Source organism: Magallana gigas, chromosome 1 (genome assembly GCF_963853765.1).
Source record: "Magallana gigas chromosome 1, xbMagGiga1.1, whole genome shotgun sequence".
NCBI lineage: Eukaryota > Metazoa > Mollusca > Bivalvia > Ostreida > Ostreidae > Magallana > Magallana gigas.
The window spans coordinates 42,407,576-42,427,749 of NC_088853.1; the positions used below are offsets into that span (position 1 = coordinate 42,407,576).

Here is a 20,174-nt window from a genome sequence, read left to right on the forward strand (position 1 = left end):
ACAAAATCAAATCAGAACCAAATGTACCCACTCATTGTCATTTTCGCCATCGCTGAAATTTTCATAGTTTCAAACATGTTCTTTACTGAAACATTATCTAATATAATACAGTTAGTTGCATGCACATTCAATCTTTAAATTCATTGTAGGATTACAAATGATTTTATACAATTCTATCCTAAACAGTTTCAAAAACATATTCTTTACTATATACAAGGAAAAATTTGCCCCCATTTTATTTTCGCCCCTTTTGCCCTCGTTGTCATTGGGAAAATTTAAAACTGGATGAATTGCAATGTCTTATATTATCTCTCTTAGAACACAACTGTGTCTGGGTGAATTCAATAAATACACATGGTGAAAATAACCCTGTAGGCAGTATTTTGATATCACTTTATTTTCAGAGAAGAAGGCGTTGATAGAGAAACGTAAGATGCCGTCGATCCGCTCCAAGGAGATCACGTACCGCCTGTGTAAGGCCCTGAAGGAGTGTCTGTCCTGTACCCCCAACCTGGCATGTCTGGAGCTCCAGGGCCTACCCCTCAGGGAGAGGGACCTACAGACCCTTATAAAGGTAAGACAGTCAAACCTACCTAACAAGGGACCTACAGACCCTTAACACAATAATGCAAAAACTATGATTATTTTTTATTTAATCCATTTTTGTTTAGGAAGATTATGAACATTGTCATGGAGAAATAACTCCTGCTGACTTAATGCCAACATATATATATATATTCTACTCTACATGTTTTTGGCTTTGATTATTTTAAGATTTTAATTAAAATAATAAAACATTTTTTTTCTCAATTTTTGACAATTTAGGGTCTAGCAAAGAACGAGACCTTGAATCATTTGTCGGTGGAGTTCTGTAGAATCGGTGACGGAGGATTGGAGGGTAAGGATCAGTGCTAATGGTCTATGTCCTGTATAACTGTGAAAATGTTTTCAACTTGGGTGCTCAACTTTGTTGTACGTAGGTGCTTGTGTTCTCAACTTTGTTGTACATTGGTGCTCATTTACTAAAGTAACAATTAGTGTCATCATAAATATTTGAATATGTGTTATAAAGATAACTTATGCAAGTAAATGAATAAAATCTGTTCACGATTTCCAATTGTTTAAAAGTCTTTCACTAGATTTTATGAATAATTTAAAAATATTTCATAATATTCAGTAGAAACTTAAATAGCATAAGATTAATAACTTAAATAACTTAAATAACGTAAGATTAGGAAGGAAGATTATCACATACCGGTACATCGATATTATTGCCTTTTCATGTTCAAAATAAAAATTCTTCAATAAATCTTTTATTAAAGTAATGTTTGGTAGCAAAAAGTAAAATTGTACCCACAACTCATATTGTATATTTTCAATATACTCTTGAAAATCTTAAAACTATGAATAATGCATGAAAACAAGAGATGATCAAACCATTGGTATTTGTCATTTTAATAAGATAATCTTGAAATCATGAATATGAAAACTAGAGGCAATTGAACCATAGAAATTACTGCCATTGTTTATTTTTATCAGAAATAGGGAAAGAAAAGAAGGGAAAAAAATTGAAATGAAAAATGGGAAACGGATCTAGATAAAGAGGAAGCTGGCTGATTTTTTGTTAAAACATAATTATACCATGTATACAGTATGTCAATATTTTTATCCTTGATCTGAGATTTTTTTTCTCCCTTTGTAGTGCTTTGTAAGGGAATTAAGAACCAGACATCTATCAGCTCCATCAATCTGACCGGATGTAGTCTCTCCTGGAAAGGGGCCGACGCCCTTGCCAAGGTCATCAAGGTAAGGGCAATAACTCTGTAACTCTGTAAACCTCCCCCCCCCCCCCCACCACCTCACCCCCATCAGCTACATTTTTGCTCTTAAGTTAATTTCTTTAATACAGAGCGCACAACCTTTACCAAGGTATTTAGGATGGGACCTAAAAGAAACGTGTTTTTTTGTGTCCCCCACCTTTGCTTGTAGTTTCTTCAGTAAGAAGTGTACATACTATCTCACCAAGGTCCTGAAGGTAAGAGTGGAAAAAAATGTGTTTCTCCCCCCCCCCCCCCCATCCAACTCCCCCTACCCCTCGGCTTATTTTCAGTAAAGAAGCAGATTCCTTTGTAACAGTCCTTAAGACAGTACCGGTACAAGTAAATATTGTTATGCCCCCCCCCCCCCCTCCAACCTTACTCCCTTTTCCCTGTAGAAATTTAGTAAATAAGCAAATACCCTTGTCAAGGTCGTATAATTAGTGGTAAGACAAGAGCAGAAGATAACTGCCCCCAGGCCTCTTCTTTTGCCTTTGCTATCTTTGCCATCCACCCCTTTCCCCACTCTCCCATTCACTTCTAAATCATGATTTTCCTTTAAACTTTCCCCTCCTCAATTTTAATATTAAAGTAACAAAAGTATTATTATTGGTTATTGGTTTTATTTACAACCATAGAATCATATTCAAGTTGAAGGTCATGTCATGTTTTTCAGTTTGTGTTCTAAAAGAGTGTGAAGTTTAATTCAATTCTTATTGACATCACCATGTTGGCATACAGTCAAAATGAAATCAAATGACAGAGAAAAGAATATTATAACATGAAGGCTATATCATGCAATTAATATAACATGCCCACAAAATCTAGTTATATGAATCCTGGGTGTCAAGTTTGGACTTTGGTGTAGCACATGACACTAAGCTGAAACTTGCAAGTCTTTTCCAAGGATGATGTGACAGATTTCTTTTAATGTCGAATGAGCACTTATTTAATTTCTCTTCCTCAATGTTCACCTTTCAATCAAAATGTGTTTTTCAGAGAATTACAAAACATGATAAAATTATTTTATTTTTCAAATCCGTCAAAAGAATATTGTTCTCTAGTTATTATACTTATTATTATTTTTTCCATTATAGATAATAACTGCTATACAACATTTTTTTTTGGGGGGGGGGGGGTTCTGTAAAGATAAGGAGGAAAATTGATTTTATATTCTTTTCAAGGAAGTTTGCCATGTGCAGAAGTTTACACAGGGATTACGCTGTAAATTGGTTCCGTCCCCTTAGCCGCATTGACTTTATGTCATTATTAATAAGTTTGTTATCGGATTATGAACATTGATGGTAAATTGACACACAAAGTTTGCCCCTTCGATATAGATTGTCATTAGAACGGAGATGGAAATGCAATTTGTCATTTTCTGCAGGACTGGCTTTTTCGTCGCAGCCAATAGACACACAAATTATTGATGGAAACTAGAATCATAAGTGATTTTTTTTTGATCGAGAAATAATAGATTTTCAAATCAAATAGCTGTTTGACATTTCTCATATGACAGCTTTAATCTTTTTTAAGAAGATCACATTACAATGTTTCTTTTGAGATTATTTCATCTGTTTAGATGAAGAGAGAAATTGAGAGAGAGAGAGAGAGAGAGAGAGAGAGAGAGAGAGAGAGAGAGAGATGAGGGCTTCATATAAACAAAAGTTATTGTTATACCCTTATAAATATTCTACCATAATACTTCTTACAGTACATAGTAAAATGTTGCCTTCATCATTTCTGTCTTCAGGTCCAATTAATCATTTTTGCACCCATACTAAGTCAAAAGGAATTTTAATATAATATTGAATATATAATTGAATTATTTTTCAAAGATATTGTGTGAGAGAGAGAGAGAGAGAGAGAGAGAGAGAGAGAGAGAGAGAGAGAGAGAGAGAGAGATATGGGGGTGATGGTACGGAAGTTTTAATTATTTCCATGAATTTGTAACCTGCCGGTACCTTTTTTTGTACTGGTCGATGGTAAACAATGAGCCAACGAGAACTAACTGAATATTAATAATGCAGATCCCGAGCAAGGCCTAACAGTCCAGACTCGTGTGTAAGCAGGAAATTGAATGCACGTTTTATCAACTCATTCAATATTAAAACGGGGGTGTACTATTACAATACACATGGTGGCCGTTATAAGTGACTCAAGCTGTGAAAGAGAGGTGGCAATTGTGCCAGGGTTGTTAATTTATAGCATCACTCAATTACAGCTCGAGGAAGACCCAATCCTGTTGGATAACACCTTGGTATGGGTCAATCTGCTTATACCTTCACCTGGGTATAATGAAAACCTGTCTAAACTGACACCTTTGGTAATTTGATGTCAAAATGATATTTCTGATAAGCAGAAAAAAGAGATTTTTTTTTCATAATGTGATTTTCTTCTTGGACCATATTTGATATATTATGGTCTTATCGTAGAAATTGGGTACTGGGTAGGATCCTGTTACAATTAATTGTAGAGAAATTCCAAGAAAAAAATACAATTTGAAGAAATATTATAATGTGATTTATATCCAGACAATCATATCCAATTTTTGAATGACATACTCATGAATAATACTACCAGTATATCATAAACTGTGAGTTGGATGGAAGAGACTGTCTGTTTCCCATCTCTGGAAAATTGTAAATAATTTCCAGCTCAGCTTTATCAACTTTTCCTATAAAAATCTGTAACGCACAAGATTCTTGCATTTGTCCTTTTCTGTCTGTTTATGGAGAAAAAAATAAACAGTACCAATGATGTAACTTCTAATTATACCTTCCATTTATTTTTTTGTACCTCCTTAGTTTGATAGCATCAAAATCTTGTTTGTGTTTTTTCCTGTTTCTTTCCATGAAATTTTGAAACAGGCTTCGGTTTAATTTTACAGGAAAACATGATATAGAACATGTGATCTCACAGATTGTAACCATGGAAACAAATGCATGACTGACAGACTACACAAAAATAAGTGGTTTTTTGATCTGAAACCTGATTAATGTGCAAGTCTAAAATGACTGTAACATAACAAAATTTCTATTTTTGTAACATCCACATCAAATTCTGAAGCATGTTTAATATGATAGGAACAACAATTTTTAAAGTGCACTCAACCTGTTGACCTAACAGTGACCTATGAACTTTTGAACCTTTCATTTACCTTATAAAACCTTGGTCCGACAGATGTTCACCAATACTAAAAGGCGAAACATCATTAATCGTTCAACTTGTCAATGAACATGTTGATTGGCAGCTAGATTTTATACTTTGATCAAGTCTTAAAATCCGATGATGCATTAGGGGTTTGATCCCATGATGCAATATGTGTTTTCAAATATGAATGTTGTCAAATGATGAAAATCAGCTGGGGAATTTAAAAGAAACCACATACGTACAAAATCTTGCTTTAAATCTTGAGTAAGAGTACATGTTTGATTTTTTAATAAAATTTTGGATGACTTATTTGGTGATTTATTAATGCTAAATTGGTTAAGAGTGACAATTTTTTTGTATCCAAGCCTATGTTGATAATCTTACACAAGAAACAAAAGACATATAGGAGTCATTTGCTGAGTCTTGTGAAATTCCTCTCGCCATAATAAATGTTGATTTATAGCATGATATTAGTTTATTGTAATATGCATGTGAATACTGTCAACGGGAAAATATTCGTTCCCGTTTTATTTTCCGCACCTTTTGCCCTTTTTGTCAGAGGACAAATTCCAAACAATTATTAAATAACTGTTTTAATAAATTAAAAAGATCGTCTATTTTCTAAATGTGTCTAGGTGAATTCAAGACAGGGTGAAACCTTTTTGCATTTCAAGTGTAGAAAGTTTTAAAAAAATATGAAGGATGAAATAACCTTGATGACAGTACTTCGTCTATCATCATTTTACGACGAACATTATTGGTAATATAGTATTTGCGTTAGTTCAATTCTCATGGTTATTTGAGTGCAATAATCAGAGGAGTCTTGTCTTATTCTTGACCTTGCTTTAAGGTCTCCCATAACAATCATTACACTATTTGTAATTGTACAAACATCAAGTTTATTAATTGCAATATATGGCCAGAAGGAGCAATCGAAATTCATAATGAACAAACACCGAAAAACTCGTAAAGAAAAAGTAGAGTATTATTTTGACGGTAGCTAGCTATAATATAATTGATTTCATTCTAATGCTTTGCTGGTAAAAATGTGAGCCCTAAAGTTATAATCATCTAGTAGGTAAATACACTAAGTTTTATTCGCAATAACTGCATTTTGCGATTTACGGAGATAAACTGATTTGAGATGATGATTTTTTTTTTATATAGATGAACATGAATGCTCGCCTGGATAATTATTTTAAAGTTATGATAATAAAGTATAGATAATATAAAAATCCATTGAGTTAAATACTGTAGATTCCTAATTAAAAGCGAGTAATAAATATCCGTTTTAAATCGCGAGAGGAACTTCTCGCGAATTTTGAAATTTCACCTTTATTTTTTAGACATATTTTAAGAACATGCAACATTTTTTCAAAAATTAAAAGTTAAAAAAGGTAATTATATACATTTTGTGTAATTGGGAGGTGATCGTGAACATATAAGTAAGAAAAAAAATTATACATGGTATATGCAAGAATTTAATTCTGATATGAGGTCCTTTTGAAAAATTTGAATATAAGGTAAAAGCATATCAATTTATGCAATATTTACCACACAGTAACTACTATACATAGGCAGTTAGAAATTATGGGGAATTTTGTTCTTCCTGAGAGGAATTTTCATTCGCAGGGAAAACATATAGCTGTTCTGCAGGCAGTGTCTGTCTGTCTGTCAGTTCACTTAGCAGCCCACTAGATTCCTGTGAAATTTCACTCTGTTCCAGTTGTTCCGGATGTAATGTATCCGAATCACTTTGAACTGAAGCCTGGAAGTCGGAAGAGGTCTTCTGGAGATTATGGCAAGTCTCTGACTTTGTATGGGAATGCTGCAGGTTTTTAGACTTCTGTCCAGAATCTAAATTTAGTGGTAAACTTCTGGATTGTTTTAAAGTACTTGTATTGGATAATAGTGCTTCGTATTGTCCCAAATCTTGAGGATTTGACACACTCGGGCTTGGCTTTACATCGGTTATCTCCAAAGAAAAACTTCCAAAATCGTCGGAGATGTCAGTCTGGATTTCCTCTAGCTCTAAATCCAAGTCGGCATGCAAATCCGACTTCTGAAGCAAAAACACCGAATTCTTTTTCTTGCAGAACACAATCACTGCCGTGGTCAAAGTGAGAGTAATGAAGATGAAAATTCCCATAAATGCTATGACAGTGGCCCTTTGGGTCTTTTGGTGCAGTGACTCAGGATCACTGGGCACTTGAGGTTGAAACACTAGATATCCTTGTGTCATGTTTAGACTGCTGTTTGAGTTTGTGATGTTGATTTCCGGAAGGGGCACCTGCGGTTCATAAATCCCAGTAGTCAAGAAAGCCATGAAAAAAATATCTCAATCTTCTTTTTCATAAAACACTGAAACTAACTGACCACCGCATTTTTTTTTTTTCAATTTCCTTCCATTAGAAGAATCTCCATGCTGTTTCCTTCCATTAGAGATCCTGCAGTGATCAGGCGGTTTGTTTTGGTATTGAATCACTTTCTGCCAATTTATCCTCCATTTGTGAAAATAAACCGATGATCACTTTTACTGGTTTTAGCTTCGTCCGTCCATTGATTTTTTTGCGTGATGAAGTTTTTTTTTTTTTGGTTTTTAAGAGATTAGTGATTGGTAGGTTTTTTTTTTTTTCTTTGGCTTCTCTACCAATTTTTTTGCCAGGTTTCTGTACTCAGCACTGTAGTGAATGCTTCAGCAGGTGAGAAGTACATTCTGATATTGGGCAGAAAGAATTTACCTGTAGTAATAAAAAAAAAAAACCCATAAAGGAAAAAGAAAATCAATGACATTAAAGGTATAGAAATTATGCTACAGTGTTATACTTAGCAGAACTAGGAGGAGAGAGCAGTTGTGATGATAATTTTGAGCCGTTTGATGTGGATTTATAATTATTGGGAATTTTCCTTTAATTGTCTGTGAGGACAATATATGAATGCTGGAATTACAAGCATGTACATTATTAGTAGGGGCATTATGAGCACTGGCCGATATTTTTAAAAAAGCAATTACGTGTATATTTTATTTCCGAAATTCTGTGTTTTTCATGAGAGTGTACAAGATGGGCGAAAAATTAAGAATGGTAAATAAGGGGTGAAGTACTAAGGATTTTTGGTATGGTAATTTATGAAAGTTTTATTTTGTCGATGAGTGAAGTTCGTTTGTCAGCTTTGTGCAATTTTCACATGAGATTTAACGTAACATTACGGTAATTTTATTTACATAAAATTTTTATCTGGGTGAATTAATATTCATGTTTAAGCTAGTGCACTTTTCACATGAGATTATTGTGTGGGAGCTAGATTTCCCTCTGTACAGTTCTGATGAGATAACGCACAAGTGAACAAACGCATCATGTTTAACATTATGTCACTCAATGCCAAGTTTCGTAAAGTTTTATTGAAAAAAAATTTCAGAGCAAACAAAAAAGCTTTGCTGAAGAAAGTCTCAAGGGAAACTTCTTTCAGGGGGATGATTAGATAGGACATATAAAACAGTCAATCTTTTTTTTTTTTTTTTTTAAATTGGGCATGGGCTCATGAGATTTGATCAATGAATGATAGTCAGAATTAATTATCGTTTATTTGATTAACAACAAAGTGCATCTAGAGGTGCTAAATAAACATTCGACAAAAAATTGGAACATTATTAAACCATGCATTTCGCAGTGAAGTTGATTAACATTTTATTAGTCTTTACGATATGATATTTGTGTTTGTATTGAACAAAACACAAAGCTATGGGATGACTTTATCTTAACAGTATCTTAGGGAGCAAAAATTTCTATGAAGCAGTGTACCAGCAGCCATAATAAACCTATGTTAAAGAGTCTGGCTTTCATACAATGAACACATTTATATGTTTGGCATAAAATGACCGCAGCAAGATCGGCATCAAGAAATAAAACGATAACAAAAACTTCATTACAATGCGCAAGCCCTGACCAACATGCTAACGATTGTTCATTCATAGAAATTCAGTGGATGTATATATCAAAACATTGGAGCACCGAGCCGATACAACGACATTTCATCCATCTACAATTGGCATTTTGTTATCTGCATGCATTATTCATGAGATCAAATTACAATGGGATCCGTCCAAAAACAAGAACCTGTAGCTGTCGTAATTCCCAATCACGATGATCGCGCACTGTTCATTTTGTCGTTGATTTCCATGTAAAAACAGCATACAATTCGAAAACAAATCTTTTTACTCGAAAAACACTCCAATGCTCAGGGCCAATTTTAAAAAAAAGTCACTGTTAGGTAACTTGCTTTTATCATGTTCATTTTTTTTTGGTGATGCAATTGCGTCTTTTAATGAAAAAATTGCTCTTATAAACAAAAAAAAAATGAGTATGAAATGGAGTTGCTTTTAAGCTTTTTGTTCTAATTTCTGAGTCAATTATTTTTAACGAAATACATGCACTAAAACAAGCCAGTCTAGTCTGGATCGTTGTAATATTGCAAGCAAATCATTTTGAGCTGACATTTTAATATGCTTAGGCTATTACAATTACAGTTATAGGTACTTTCCCCCAGTTGGACAAACGACTGACCCTGACATTTTTTTGGACATTCAATCTATTAAGTTACACGCAGTTTTAGGTCAAATTGTCATCAATTGTTTCTAGAATTGTTCTACAGTAAAGAAAAAAAAACTTATAAAAGATTGCAATGTCTTGCACACTTTCTTGTTATTGCAACTGTTGCGATCAACAAAGAAAAAAGTGAGAAGTTATAAGGAAAGGAAAAAGTAGGCAAAAATAACTGTTACACTTGTCTTATTGCATTCTATTGGTGATACAAAATGTCTTTAATTTATCCATTCAAAAAAAAAAACAACTCGGGTTATATATATGAATTTATATGGTTAAGAGATGCCTATCCTTTAAGGTTAAGAACTCTGACTAGAGAAATAGGCTACCAGTAACTTGGAATTAATTAATCTTTTGAATGGAAAATTATACCTACAAAAAATCAGCATGATTTTATAATAAGAGGAAAGGCTTCAGTATTACAACACCATGTTGTCTGCCGACTGCCTCATTGTTAATCTGACACTGGAACAGATTTAGAAGTGTTCGTTAGGATACCACAGGTATAGCTAGAAGAAATATTCCTAAAGGATATAGGAATCTATTTATGTGGTCCATTATGACTTAGTTTCCGGATTGATTCAGCTGTGATGCATGATCGCTACCAAGACAGCTAGACTAGTGTATTATATATTTTACTGAGAATAAAAAAAATTCCCGATGAAGAAGTTGATATTTTAATAGAAATTTAAAAAAAAACTTTGATAATTCATCAATGTATTATGATCCGCACCAGAAACCATTTACTATTAGACATTTTCATTTCAAGCTAAGCTGTTTGATCTGTAGAATGGCATAGTGGCCAGAGAGAGAGAGAGAGAGAGAGAGAGAGAGAGAGAGAGAGAGAGTCTATCCATCAGTACATAGTCAGAGTTTTTGTTAAATTGTTAAATAATTAAGAAGTTAATAGAAAGAAGTTTATTTAAAGGCATTTCATAAAGCATGGCTGCTCAACAGTTATTGCATTTAGATAATTTTTTACTGCTTCGACCTCAATGATAAATTCCCAAGACCGTGTGAATTGCGGAATATTAATGTTGTAGCTAGAGGGCCTGTCCAATTTGCTCCAATAACCCATACATCAATTCTGGACCTAATATTCTTAATTCTGAAGAGCCAATTTTTTTTTTCACAGACACAGTAAATTGGACAAAGTTACAGCAGCAGAAATACTCTGTTAATAAGTTATACCATATATCTATTTGTTTTTTCTCACATGTCACAAAATTTGAAAAAAATTGGGAAAATGAAGAACTTTTTTTTATTTTGAGTCAGTAATTATTTGTGATTTTTAAAAGTGTCTAATTGCAAACGATACTAAACATAATGGTTGCATATTGAATATTTTTTGATGATGTAAAAATGTATGCAAAGAAAGTAAAAATTAGGTTGTTGTTAAAATTAATGAATATACGGCTATAGATAGCCATATAGAGTTTTATTTTGGAAGAATTGCCAATGTTTTGTCATGAACATGTTAATGTAAAAATGCTTAATATATATAAAAACTAGCAGAGCTGTAAAAGTGCCGATTTGATACTCCATTATTACTGTCTTTGAGAATAGGGATAGATGCAGAAAAAAGTCAACATGTTAGAAAGCATCAAAAAGGCTTGATCAGCATAAATCTTCTGATCCAACCTAGAATATCAATGATAAAGCAATACTAATGTTCACCTTGCAAAACACAGCAGTGTACTGTCTAAGTACTGGAGAAAATTGTTGAGTTCCTTGCTTAAAATTTATACAAATTAAGGCATGCACTTTGGTCATCAAGATTGATAGATGCCAGCAAGCTATATAAAATGAAGGAAAAATTGATACACAGATCTTATTAAGTCTTCATCACCTTGCAAAGCACTAATACAGTATAATGAAGGACAATTTGATGTAAAGATTGTTATCAAGTGATCACCTTGTAAATACACTATAATGGAGGGAAAATTGATACACTAAAACATACTTGGTTATTAATTCATCATTTCAATTTTGCAAAAAATACTATGGAGGAAGAATTGGTGCTCATACAAATTGTATATTTAGGTAATGCTATCCAATTCACCGCCTTGCACAAAGAGTATTTGGGATTACTTGAATAGTATGTATTGATTTGTGAACTACATGCACCCATGGACCAAATTTGAGTATGCTTTTAAAACCTGAATATCGTGAGCTCGATTGGCTTTGAGTAAAGAATTACAAAATTTAACTCAATGTTTAATGACATTGCATATTATCTCACTTTGCTTGTCCGTTATTGCTATGATATTGTATCGGAGCTTTTAAAACGACAATGCTAAGTTTATCAACGTTGTCAAAATAATGCGGAAAATAACAGGGAAAATTGATCTGATAAATGTGTTTTTCACTGTAGAATAACAGTATTATAAAAGATTGTCATGCAAAATCTTCAGTATATTGGGAAAATTATGAAACCAATTACCCGATATCTAGAACATCATTACCAACAGACAATTAAACAAAAAGCTATCTTATTGGATCCAACATATTCAATTGTTCTTTTTTGATTATCATGGAAATGCCAAAAAGAGAAAATCGGGATGCAAGGAAATTAAGAAGCATAAACATTATTGGATGTAAGATATTATCTTCCTTAAATGTAAATTTGATGGAAATTTTAACATTATAAATCCATTATTTGCAAGTATAAAATTTTGGATTCAGGATATTAAAGTCATAAATCCTAAGATTGTTTTGTTGAAATCTCGAAAATGTGTTAATTAGTTTTACAATATTATAAAAGGACAATATAAGATGGGCCTGATAATGGCCCCCATAATTGGCAGTTTTGAAAAGTGTTTCAGATACGGTACATTTAATCGTTATGCTATTCTTTTTTTTTTTAATAATAGTTGATAATTATGATATATATTTTGCACGTATTTATTTGATTTATTTGCACTCTATAGGAGTGTATAACGTATAATGTCTCTATTTTTGTAATTCAATCCAAATCGGTCAACAATTGACATTTTTCTTAAATTTTTTAAAATTCAAAATATAGAGCGACTCTTTGAACAAGAACATTTTTTTTTGTACGTCACTTATAAGTCTTGGATGGATACCGCTTTGCTGAAAATATTTTGTTTGTTCATAAGCAATCGCAAGAATTGCTTGAACACATTGAGCCGTTTTATGATAAAAATGTGAAAATGGTGGGAAAAGTACATTACATACTTTTGATATTATTAATGATAACAATATTTAAAAATTAAAGGATATAAGATTTGAAAACCTATACTTTTTTCAACCCCCCCCCCCCCCCCCAGACATATGCATCATATTCATTGCAAATAAAAGGAACTTTAAAATATGTGTAATATCAAAATATTAAATATTTCTTAAATCTATATATTGATAATTTGCTGAAAAACATCTTTATTGTTCATTTGATTCATGAAAATTGTTTGGAAAGTGGAATAAAGTACATGTACTACAAAATTGATTCCATGTTTTTAATATTTATCAGCAAGATTAAGTTAACGTTCTTCATTGATTGGTTGATGTGAAATCAATTTCCGTGACACAACGCATTTGTCAAGATTTTCATACTTGTTTTCAACATCTCAGGATGACAATGTCCAAGAAATTATTGTCATCAGACATCTCCAAAAATAGAAAATTAAAAAATTATAAAAAAACCAACAACAACAAATCAATATAACCCCCCCCCCCCCCAAAAGAAAATGAAGAAAAAATAAATGAGATAAGAAAATAATGAAGCAAAATGATTATGTATGAAAGAGAAATCAAGAAGTTAATTAAGTGTATCGCAACACTTTTTTTTCTCCTTAATAACTCATTACATCCCTAAAAAGCAAAATAATAAAGGAAAAATGAAAACGATGTAGCTAAATGCTTATGTAGGAAAAAGTAATCGAGAAGTTAATAGTGCATCACAACTTTCTTTGTGGTTAATTAATATCAATAATAGCGCATCATGACACATTTGAAGTTACACAGAGCAATCATTATAGAACAGAGGGTTTATGAAGAAATTGATTTCGACTTAATCATCGTCTTTAAACATTGACAGAGTAATCCGAACTGTGTGTGTTACAAGGAGGGATCGGAACAGATATGAATCGTCTTGTTTATTGAACGAGTAAATCAAATATTCACAGCTTTGGGAAAATCATTCGCTAGAAGAGTCATAGCTAGTAGATGGAAAATATTTTTTTATCACAATTATCTTTAAATCTTGGCAATTATATTTGGAAAAGCAGTTAGGGTGCACCAGAAGATTTGTGCTTTTAAAGTAACAGTAAAGGGAACGGTTCAGCTCATTTGGAATTAATATGTCTTGAAATTTGATTATGAAGAAGAATTAAGGAGGGGGGCTCTAAAAAAATTTTTTTGGGGGGGTGACGTCACTGGTGCTTTTAAAGTAACATTGGGAACGTTTCAGCTGATATAGATTTAGAATTAATATGTCTTGAAATTTGATTATGAAGAAGAATTAAAGAGGGGGGTTTTAAATGTTGTTGTTGTTTTTTTTTTTTTGGGGGGGGGGGGGGGGGGTTGGGGTTGACGTCACTGGTGTGGTCAGGCAAAAGATGAATTTACCCTTAGGTTTATTCACATATTGTGGAAAGACTCTTGACTCCTCAGTCTTAATTAAGGAAGTGTAATTTGTCTTTTTTTTCATTAGCTTTATGGTATTTTTTCATGCAGGTAATTATTTCATTTGGGTGCCTGTAGGGGCTAAATAATATATATCATCTTTTGTTTGTTGTGGCCTGTTTGTGGGGGTCATTCTTTGAGGCAAAATAGCAACTGATTATACTCATAAATATCCTTCTTTAGAATTGGAGTTCTTTTATGAACATTCTTCACACCAATGCTGCCAATTCTATTTTCTTCTTCAAAGTCAAAATGAGAAGCCCCTTCGTTTCAAGGGGCTATTTGGTAGGAGAAAATGTGTGATTTGTGGTCCATATTTTTACACTAGTCCATGATGAATAGCCCATGTTGATTATCTCTGTATGAAACCTTCGCACACAAACATTGACTTTTTTATCTTCAAAAGGGGAAGAGGTTGGGAGGTGTTAAAAAATTATACCACAGAACTGACTAATGATTTTTTGGGAGGGAAGATTTGGAATGGGGAAAGGATACCCGGATAGGGAGGTTGGTTGGTAGATCTTGCATAAACTGCACTCATTAAATCTTGTTTGTTTAAAAGTTTTAAGTTATAACACGAACACTTAAGTTTGAAATACCGTACGGTATATCCGATAATTTTCGTGATGATCTAATTTTCGATAATTTTCGCGATCTCTTTTAAATCGCAAATAATTGAGTACGCAGAAATTATATCCTGTATCATTTTCTATAAGAAACTCTTTTAATCGCAAAAAAATAACTGACGCAAATTAAAAATGTATCAGATTTTCCCCTTATTCGCAAATTTTATGACACATGAAAAAAACGGATCTACGGTTAAATCTTCCATTGCTTACAGTATTCTAAAAAGTTACAAGATTAAGTAACTAGATTGGTATGAATTTTTTTTTCTTTAGTAGCGATATACAGTGACCAAATCTGTTAATCTCTGTCTGTTCGTCTGTCTGTCTGTTCATCTGTCTGTCTGTCTCCACATTTTCCTGACATCATAGAGACTCGTGTAATTATCAATGACTCCATCACTCTGGGATGACAATTCCATCTGAGACAGTAGCGATTACTTGCTTCTTGTAATGCTGCAGTAAATCTTGTGCAAAACAACTCATTCAATAAATTCCTTTATGTCTTCATCTCACACATGAATTCTGCCAGAATTCTGTCAATATTTACATGAAAAAGCTGGAAGCTGAGGCCACTTAATGAATGCCCAAATTCATCCAGTACGTTACAGTAGTTTACCCAGGGGAAAAATTTCTCCGCAGTACCCCTCCTGAATAATTGGCAATTTGTTTTAGTAACAATTTCATATCATTATGGACATTTATCAAGTGGAATTATTTCCACCATTTGTGTGATGTTTTATAAGGCAGTTATTATTGACTTTATTATGGGATATTGTTTAAATGTTCTGAATCCGCATAGTATGTTATGTAAAACTTTAAATATTAAATCATTAGATAACACTGGATTGAAGAAGGTTGGCAATTTTTAATATATACCCCGGTACATGTATTTTGTTTAGGTGTGTGTTTTTTTTTTTGGGGGGGGGGTTATATTTAAAAAATAAAACAAAGTATTATCACTTTTTAATAATCTTAATAAAGGAATTTAAGTTCAAATAAAATTAACATTTTAAATATTAAATTTGTTTTTAAATTGAAATAATATTTTTTTTGTTTAATTTAAAACTCATATACCGGTAATGATTTTGAAATTTCAGATATATGCCAGGCTTGTTGAATATGCCCAAATTTAAAAAGAATGTATCTGATCAGCTTAAGAATGTTTTAATTTTTCAGTTTATTTTTTGGTATTTTTAATTAATATAAATTCAAAAACTTTTTGAAATAAACATGAGAGAGATAGAGAGAGAGAGAGAGAGAGAGAGAGAGAGACTTACCAGAGTCTACAGCATGATATAATCCTCAAAAATCTTAGTTTTTTTTTAAATGCTCCAAAAAAAAAGTGTAAAATAGAAAGCACTTATCCAGGATAATCCTTGTTAAGATCTTCTAAAAATCAGCTGTCTTAAAAGCTCTGTGCTTGATGCGTTGTATATTAAGCTTTTAAGTTGCAGCAGCTGTTATAATGGTCCACAAACAGTGTTGAGCTACTGATAGGAGAGCTTTAACAGCTGATGCTGTGTGGCCCAGTGCTCTGTGTGAGCATGTATTGGACTGCCGCTGAGTCTCCACGAGTATTTATACACAGCGCTGGATCAGGACTGTGTCAATGAAAGAGCCATGTCTCTTGTCAATGGGAAATCTTCGGCTCTGAGTCTATTATTATATTGAGTCAGACTGAAGCATGCCAAATAAACAAGAGTTCCTCATACTAGATGCTGGATGGGGACAAAATAAAATTATTGTTTGTTTGGAATTGCCTACTGCTTCATTGAAGTACCTCTTGCTGTTAAAAAATTAGCAAAAATATAAAGTCCTTTTTTTTTTAATATGGAGATTTTTATTTTGTTAACAATTTTTTGATTAGTGAAACTTTAAGTTTGAAAAGAAATTCCCTCCCTCCCTCCTGGGTCTAGAAATTCCAAACAAAATTTTTTTAAGGACGGCCTGAACTATGTCATTATGAAAGGGCTTAGAATGTTAGATTGGAAGTCTGCTTATAAATGGTGCCTTATAGACTGACACATACCAAATAGAGAGGAGCTCCTCATGGGTGCTTTCATATGATGGGGAGTGGGGACCATTTTAACAGAAGATGTCCATATTAATGCATTTTGAAGTCTAAGATTGGTAAACTAGAGCACATGTATAATCACAGGAATTTGAAGTTTAATAAAAGTTTTATACTAAAATAAAAAAAAATACAATTAATAAAAAGCAAGAATTTTTTTTTTTTAGATGGTGATTGACAGTATTATTATAAGTTATTAGTATTAATATAAGTTCTTCAGACTCCTGTCAAAATGGTATTATAGGCTGCAGCAATTACCAATAAACACATTACAACACAGAAAACCCTCAAATTAGATAATTGGTATGACGGGGACCAGTTTAACAGAAGATGTCCATATTGATGCAAATTGCTCATCAAAAGGAACTTTCATTGTGCTAATTATATATACACCTTGTGTTATATAAAAATACCTTTAATATATCAGCTTTGCCCCCCCCCCCCCCCCCCCCCATTTAGTAAGCGTAATGCTAATATTGAATATTCGGCCCGCAGCTTTAATTGCTGGTTTCATTGTACAATTCAATATGATAACTATTAATATTTATTCAATGTGTGAAATTTTATTGGATCAGAATTTCTATTGATTTAAAGGAGGTGATTAAGAGGAAATAAACTGAAGGAAATATTTTGATGGTGATTACCAATAATGGGGTTTAGGGATCAATATTTGGACTTGATGGCACGAAATATTCAATATTATCCAAAAATAAATTGTAATCACTATGGCATGAAATTGATTGATCAGACCTTATCACAAAGTTTATGAAAGATTTTCTTCTACAGAGATAGAGAGAGTCTAAGCAAGAGAGAGAGAGAGAGAGAGAGAGAGAGAGAGAGAGAGAGAGAGAGAAAATAGAGATCAAATGAATTGACATGTATATAGCTAATTGAAGACTTTTATCCTTTAGTACACTCAAGAAACAATGCTTTTAAACAAATAAAACGATAATTAGATTGATGACGTGTATTTGTGACGTTAATATCACTAGTCATGACATTTAAACTATAAATTCAGAGCTATGTTTCCAAGAAACAATGAGAAAAACAGTTAAAAATAATTATTGAGTTAGCTAGCCTAGAGTATTTTTTATTTATTTAAAAAAAGAATTCATCACAAAATAGGAAGGTGTCTCATTCCACCTGAAAGTCAGTCTGAGGGCGGCGTTTTGTGTACGTCAATAATTACGACAGTGCCTTGCAATTGAAAATTATTTTAATCCAGCTGATGAAAACAATATGTTATTTTTGTTACGAGCACAAAGTGCAGTGTCCTTATTATAAAGTTGGCCTCAATGCAAATTATGAGTTGTCAATGTCTTCCCTGCATAGACATCGTCTTAACTGTTAATATGTAGATACACATGTTACTGACCTGTAAGACTTTTGCCTCAATCTCCATTTTTCTATCTCTATGAATTCTTTGCTCACCTTCCCTCCTCCCTGTCTCACTCAGTCAACAAAATCCTGAACCTCAGAAACTCAATAATGATAATGTTACAGACCATTGCCAACTTATTTGCAAGCAAGAAAATTTTCATTCTTAAGGTTTCGCAAGAGTCTCGATCGTTGTAACAAGTTTTTCTTGAATCAAACTACGTCATTTTTTGCAGTCTCTGGTATTTTTTATCCCCTAGAAAATCTACATCTTCGTTGTGGAAATTAGTCACTGGGAACCATTTTATTTTCCAGTAAATTGTTAAATAAAGTCGTCTGGAATAAACATTGCGGGTTTACAGTGTGTACTTTTTTATTGCATCCTTGAAAGGTAAAATATCAAAGGTCATATTGTCATGTTAGGGAGCAAAAGAAAAACTGTCTGCTAAATAATTAATTACATAATAGGTTTTATTTTGAATCTGTATGCAATTTAACAAAAGAGTCGCAAGATACAAACAGCCAATTTTTAAACAACACTTTTACGAAATGACTAAATATTTCTGAATTTACCATTGATTTGCTCTAACATCCATCACAGATGTAGATAAACTTAAATGGTAGAAAGATAATATTATTAATAACATTAATGAGCTAATAAAGTTTGCAAGATGCATTAGCTTAGTACCGGAAGGATTGCAATATAAATATCATATCCCCCATCTCCTATAAAAGTTACTGGCATCTTAATTGATATAAATTACAGACCATACTGTAAAGACAATTCAAAATTTTCTTTCCTCTCAATTTCTGTAGCTTGATACTACATGTATTAGGTACAACCAGAAAAAAAGTTTTACTTGTAGCAAAAATATTTTTAAAAATATTTTTTTCTCTGTTGTGGCGTTAATGAGAAGACTTCTGAGTTTTTGATTCTTGGTCTTTGATAATGAGGATTCTGAGACGACAGCTAATATAAGGGTTAGCCTAGCTATATACAGCCAACTGATGATTAGCAGGGCTCTATACTCACAGAGTTGGACCCAGCTCTCTAATGCTTAACACTAACGAGGCAGCTAGCTAACAAGGCAATCTTCCAAGCATTGGGCTGGTCTTCTGTCTGCTGGTGTCTTCTGCCAGACTGGATTGATTTTTATTAATAATTACAAGGCTTCATTCCTCTGCAAATATTGACAAACTGGTCAATTTATTTGATTAATTAGCAATTAGCGGAGGCCCAATCTTTGATAATTTGGCAAATTATAGAAGATGTATGGGGATGCTGGTGCCATGTTCAGTGGATGAAATGAAAAGTCCAGGACTTTTTGATTGGATTTTTTTCATTAATTAATATTATTTTGTAAAGTAACATTTAGTAAAGAAAAATTCCCAATGGTTTAGCTTTAAAATTTGATCATTTTTCTATATCCTTATACAGAGCTCTTCTTCTGAAGGAGATTAGAATGGTCTAAGAACAGGCCACTGCGATTGAGCCCTCTTAAATGTAACATTTTTTTAACATTAGAAGGAATGAGCAGTTTATCGCAAAGGGAAATTAATCTTTGGGGGTGCATGGTTAAGTAACGAAACATTAATTCTGATATGAACAATTTATGAATATTCAACTCAATTATTTATGATGATCATATTTCAACAATTAATTTGATAAGCATACAGTTTACTGGTTTTGGGTGTTTGACATTTTGAAGTAATTTTGAATTCAAAGATAAAGTTGCAAAATTATTGACAGTAAATTCATTTAAAAGTTATCACTGAATTTGTGAAACATACGCTTAGCTGGGTGGATAGTGGAAATTAGTTTCCAATTACATTTATCTGTTATATGAATATGATAAGAGCCAATGTTTGCACCTACAATTTCTGA

General features: G+C 32.7%; 1 protein-coding gene across 2 annotated transcripts in view; it reads left to right on the top strand.

Moving 5' to 3' along the window:
- LOC105328094 (centrosomal protein of 78 kDa) overlaps window positions 1–20,174 on the top strand; it is a 37,543-nt gene that overhangs the window by 2,196 nt on the left and 15,173 nt on the right. For both annotated transcript variants that reach the window (XM_066067572.1, XM_066067580.1), the window contains exons 4-6: window positions 405–574; window positions 826–898; window positions 1,703–1,806. In XM_066067572.1, the coding sequence (XP_065923644.1) occupies window positions 405–574; window positions 826–898; window positions 1,703–1,806 (347 nt within the window). The remainder of the gene's footprint in view (window positions 1–404; window positions 575–825; window positions 899–1,702; window positions 1,807–20,174) is intronic.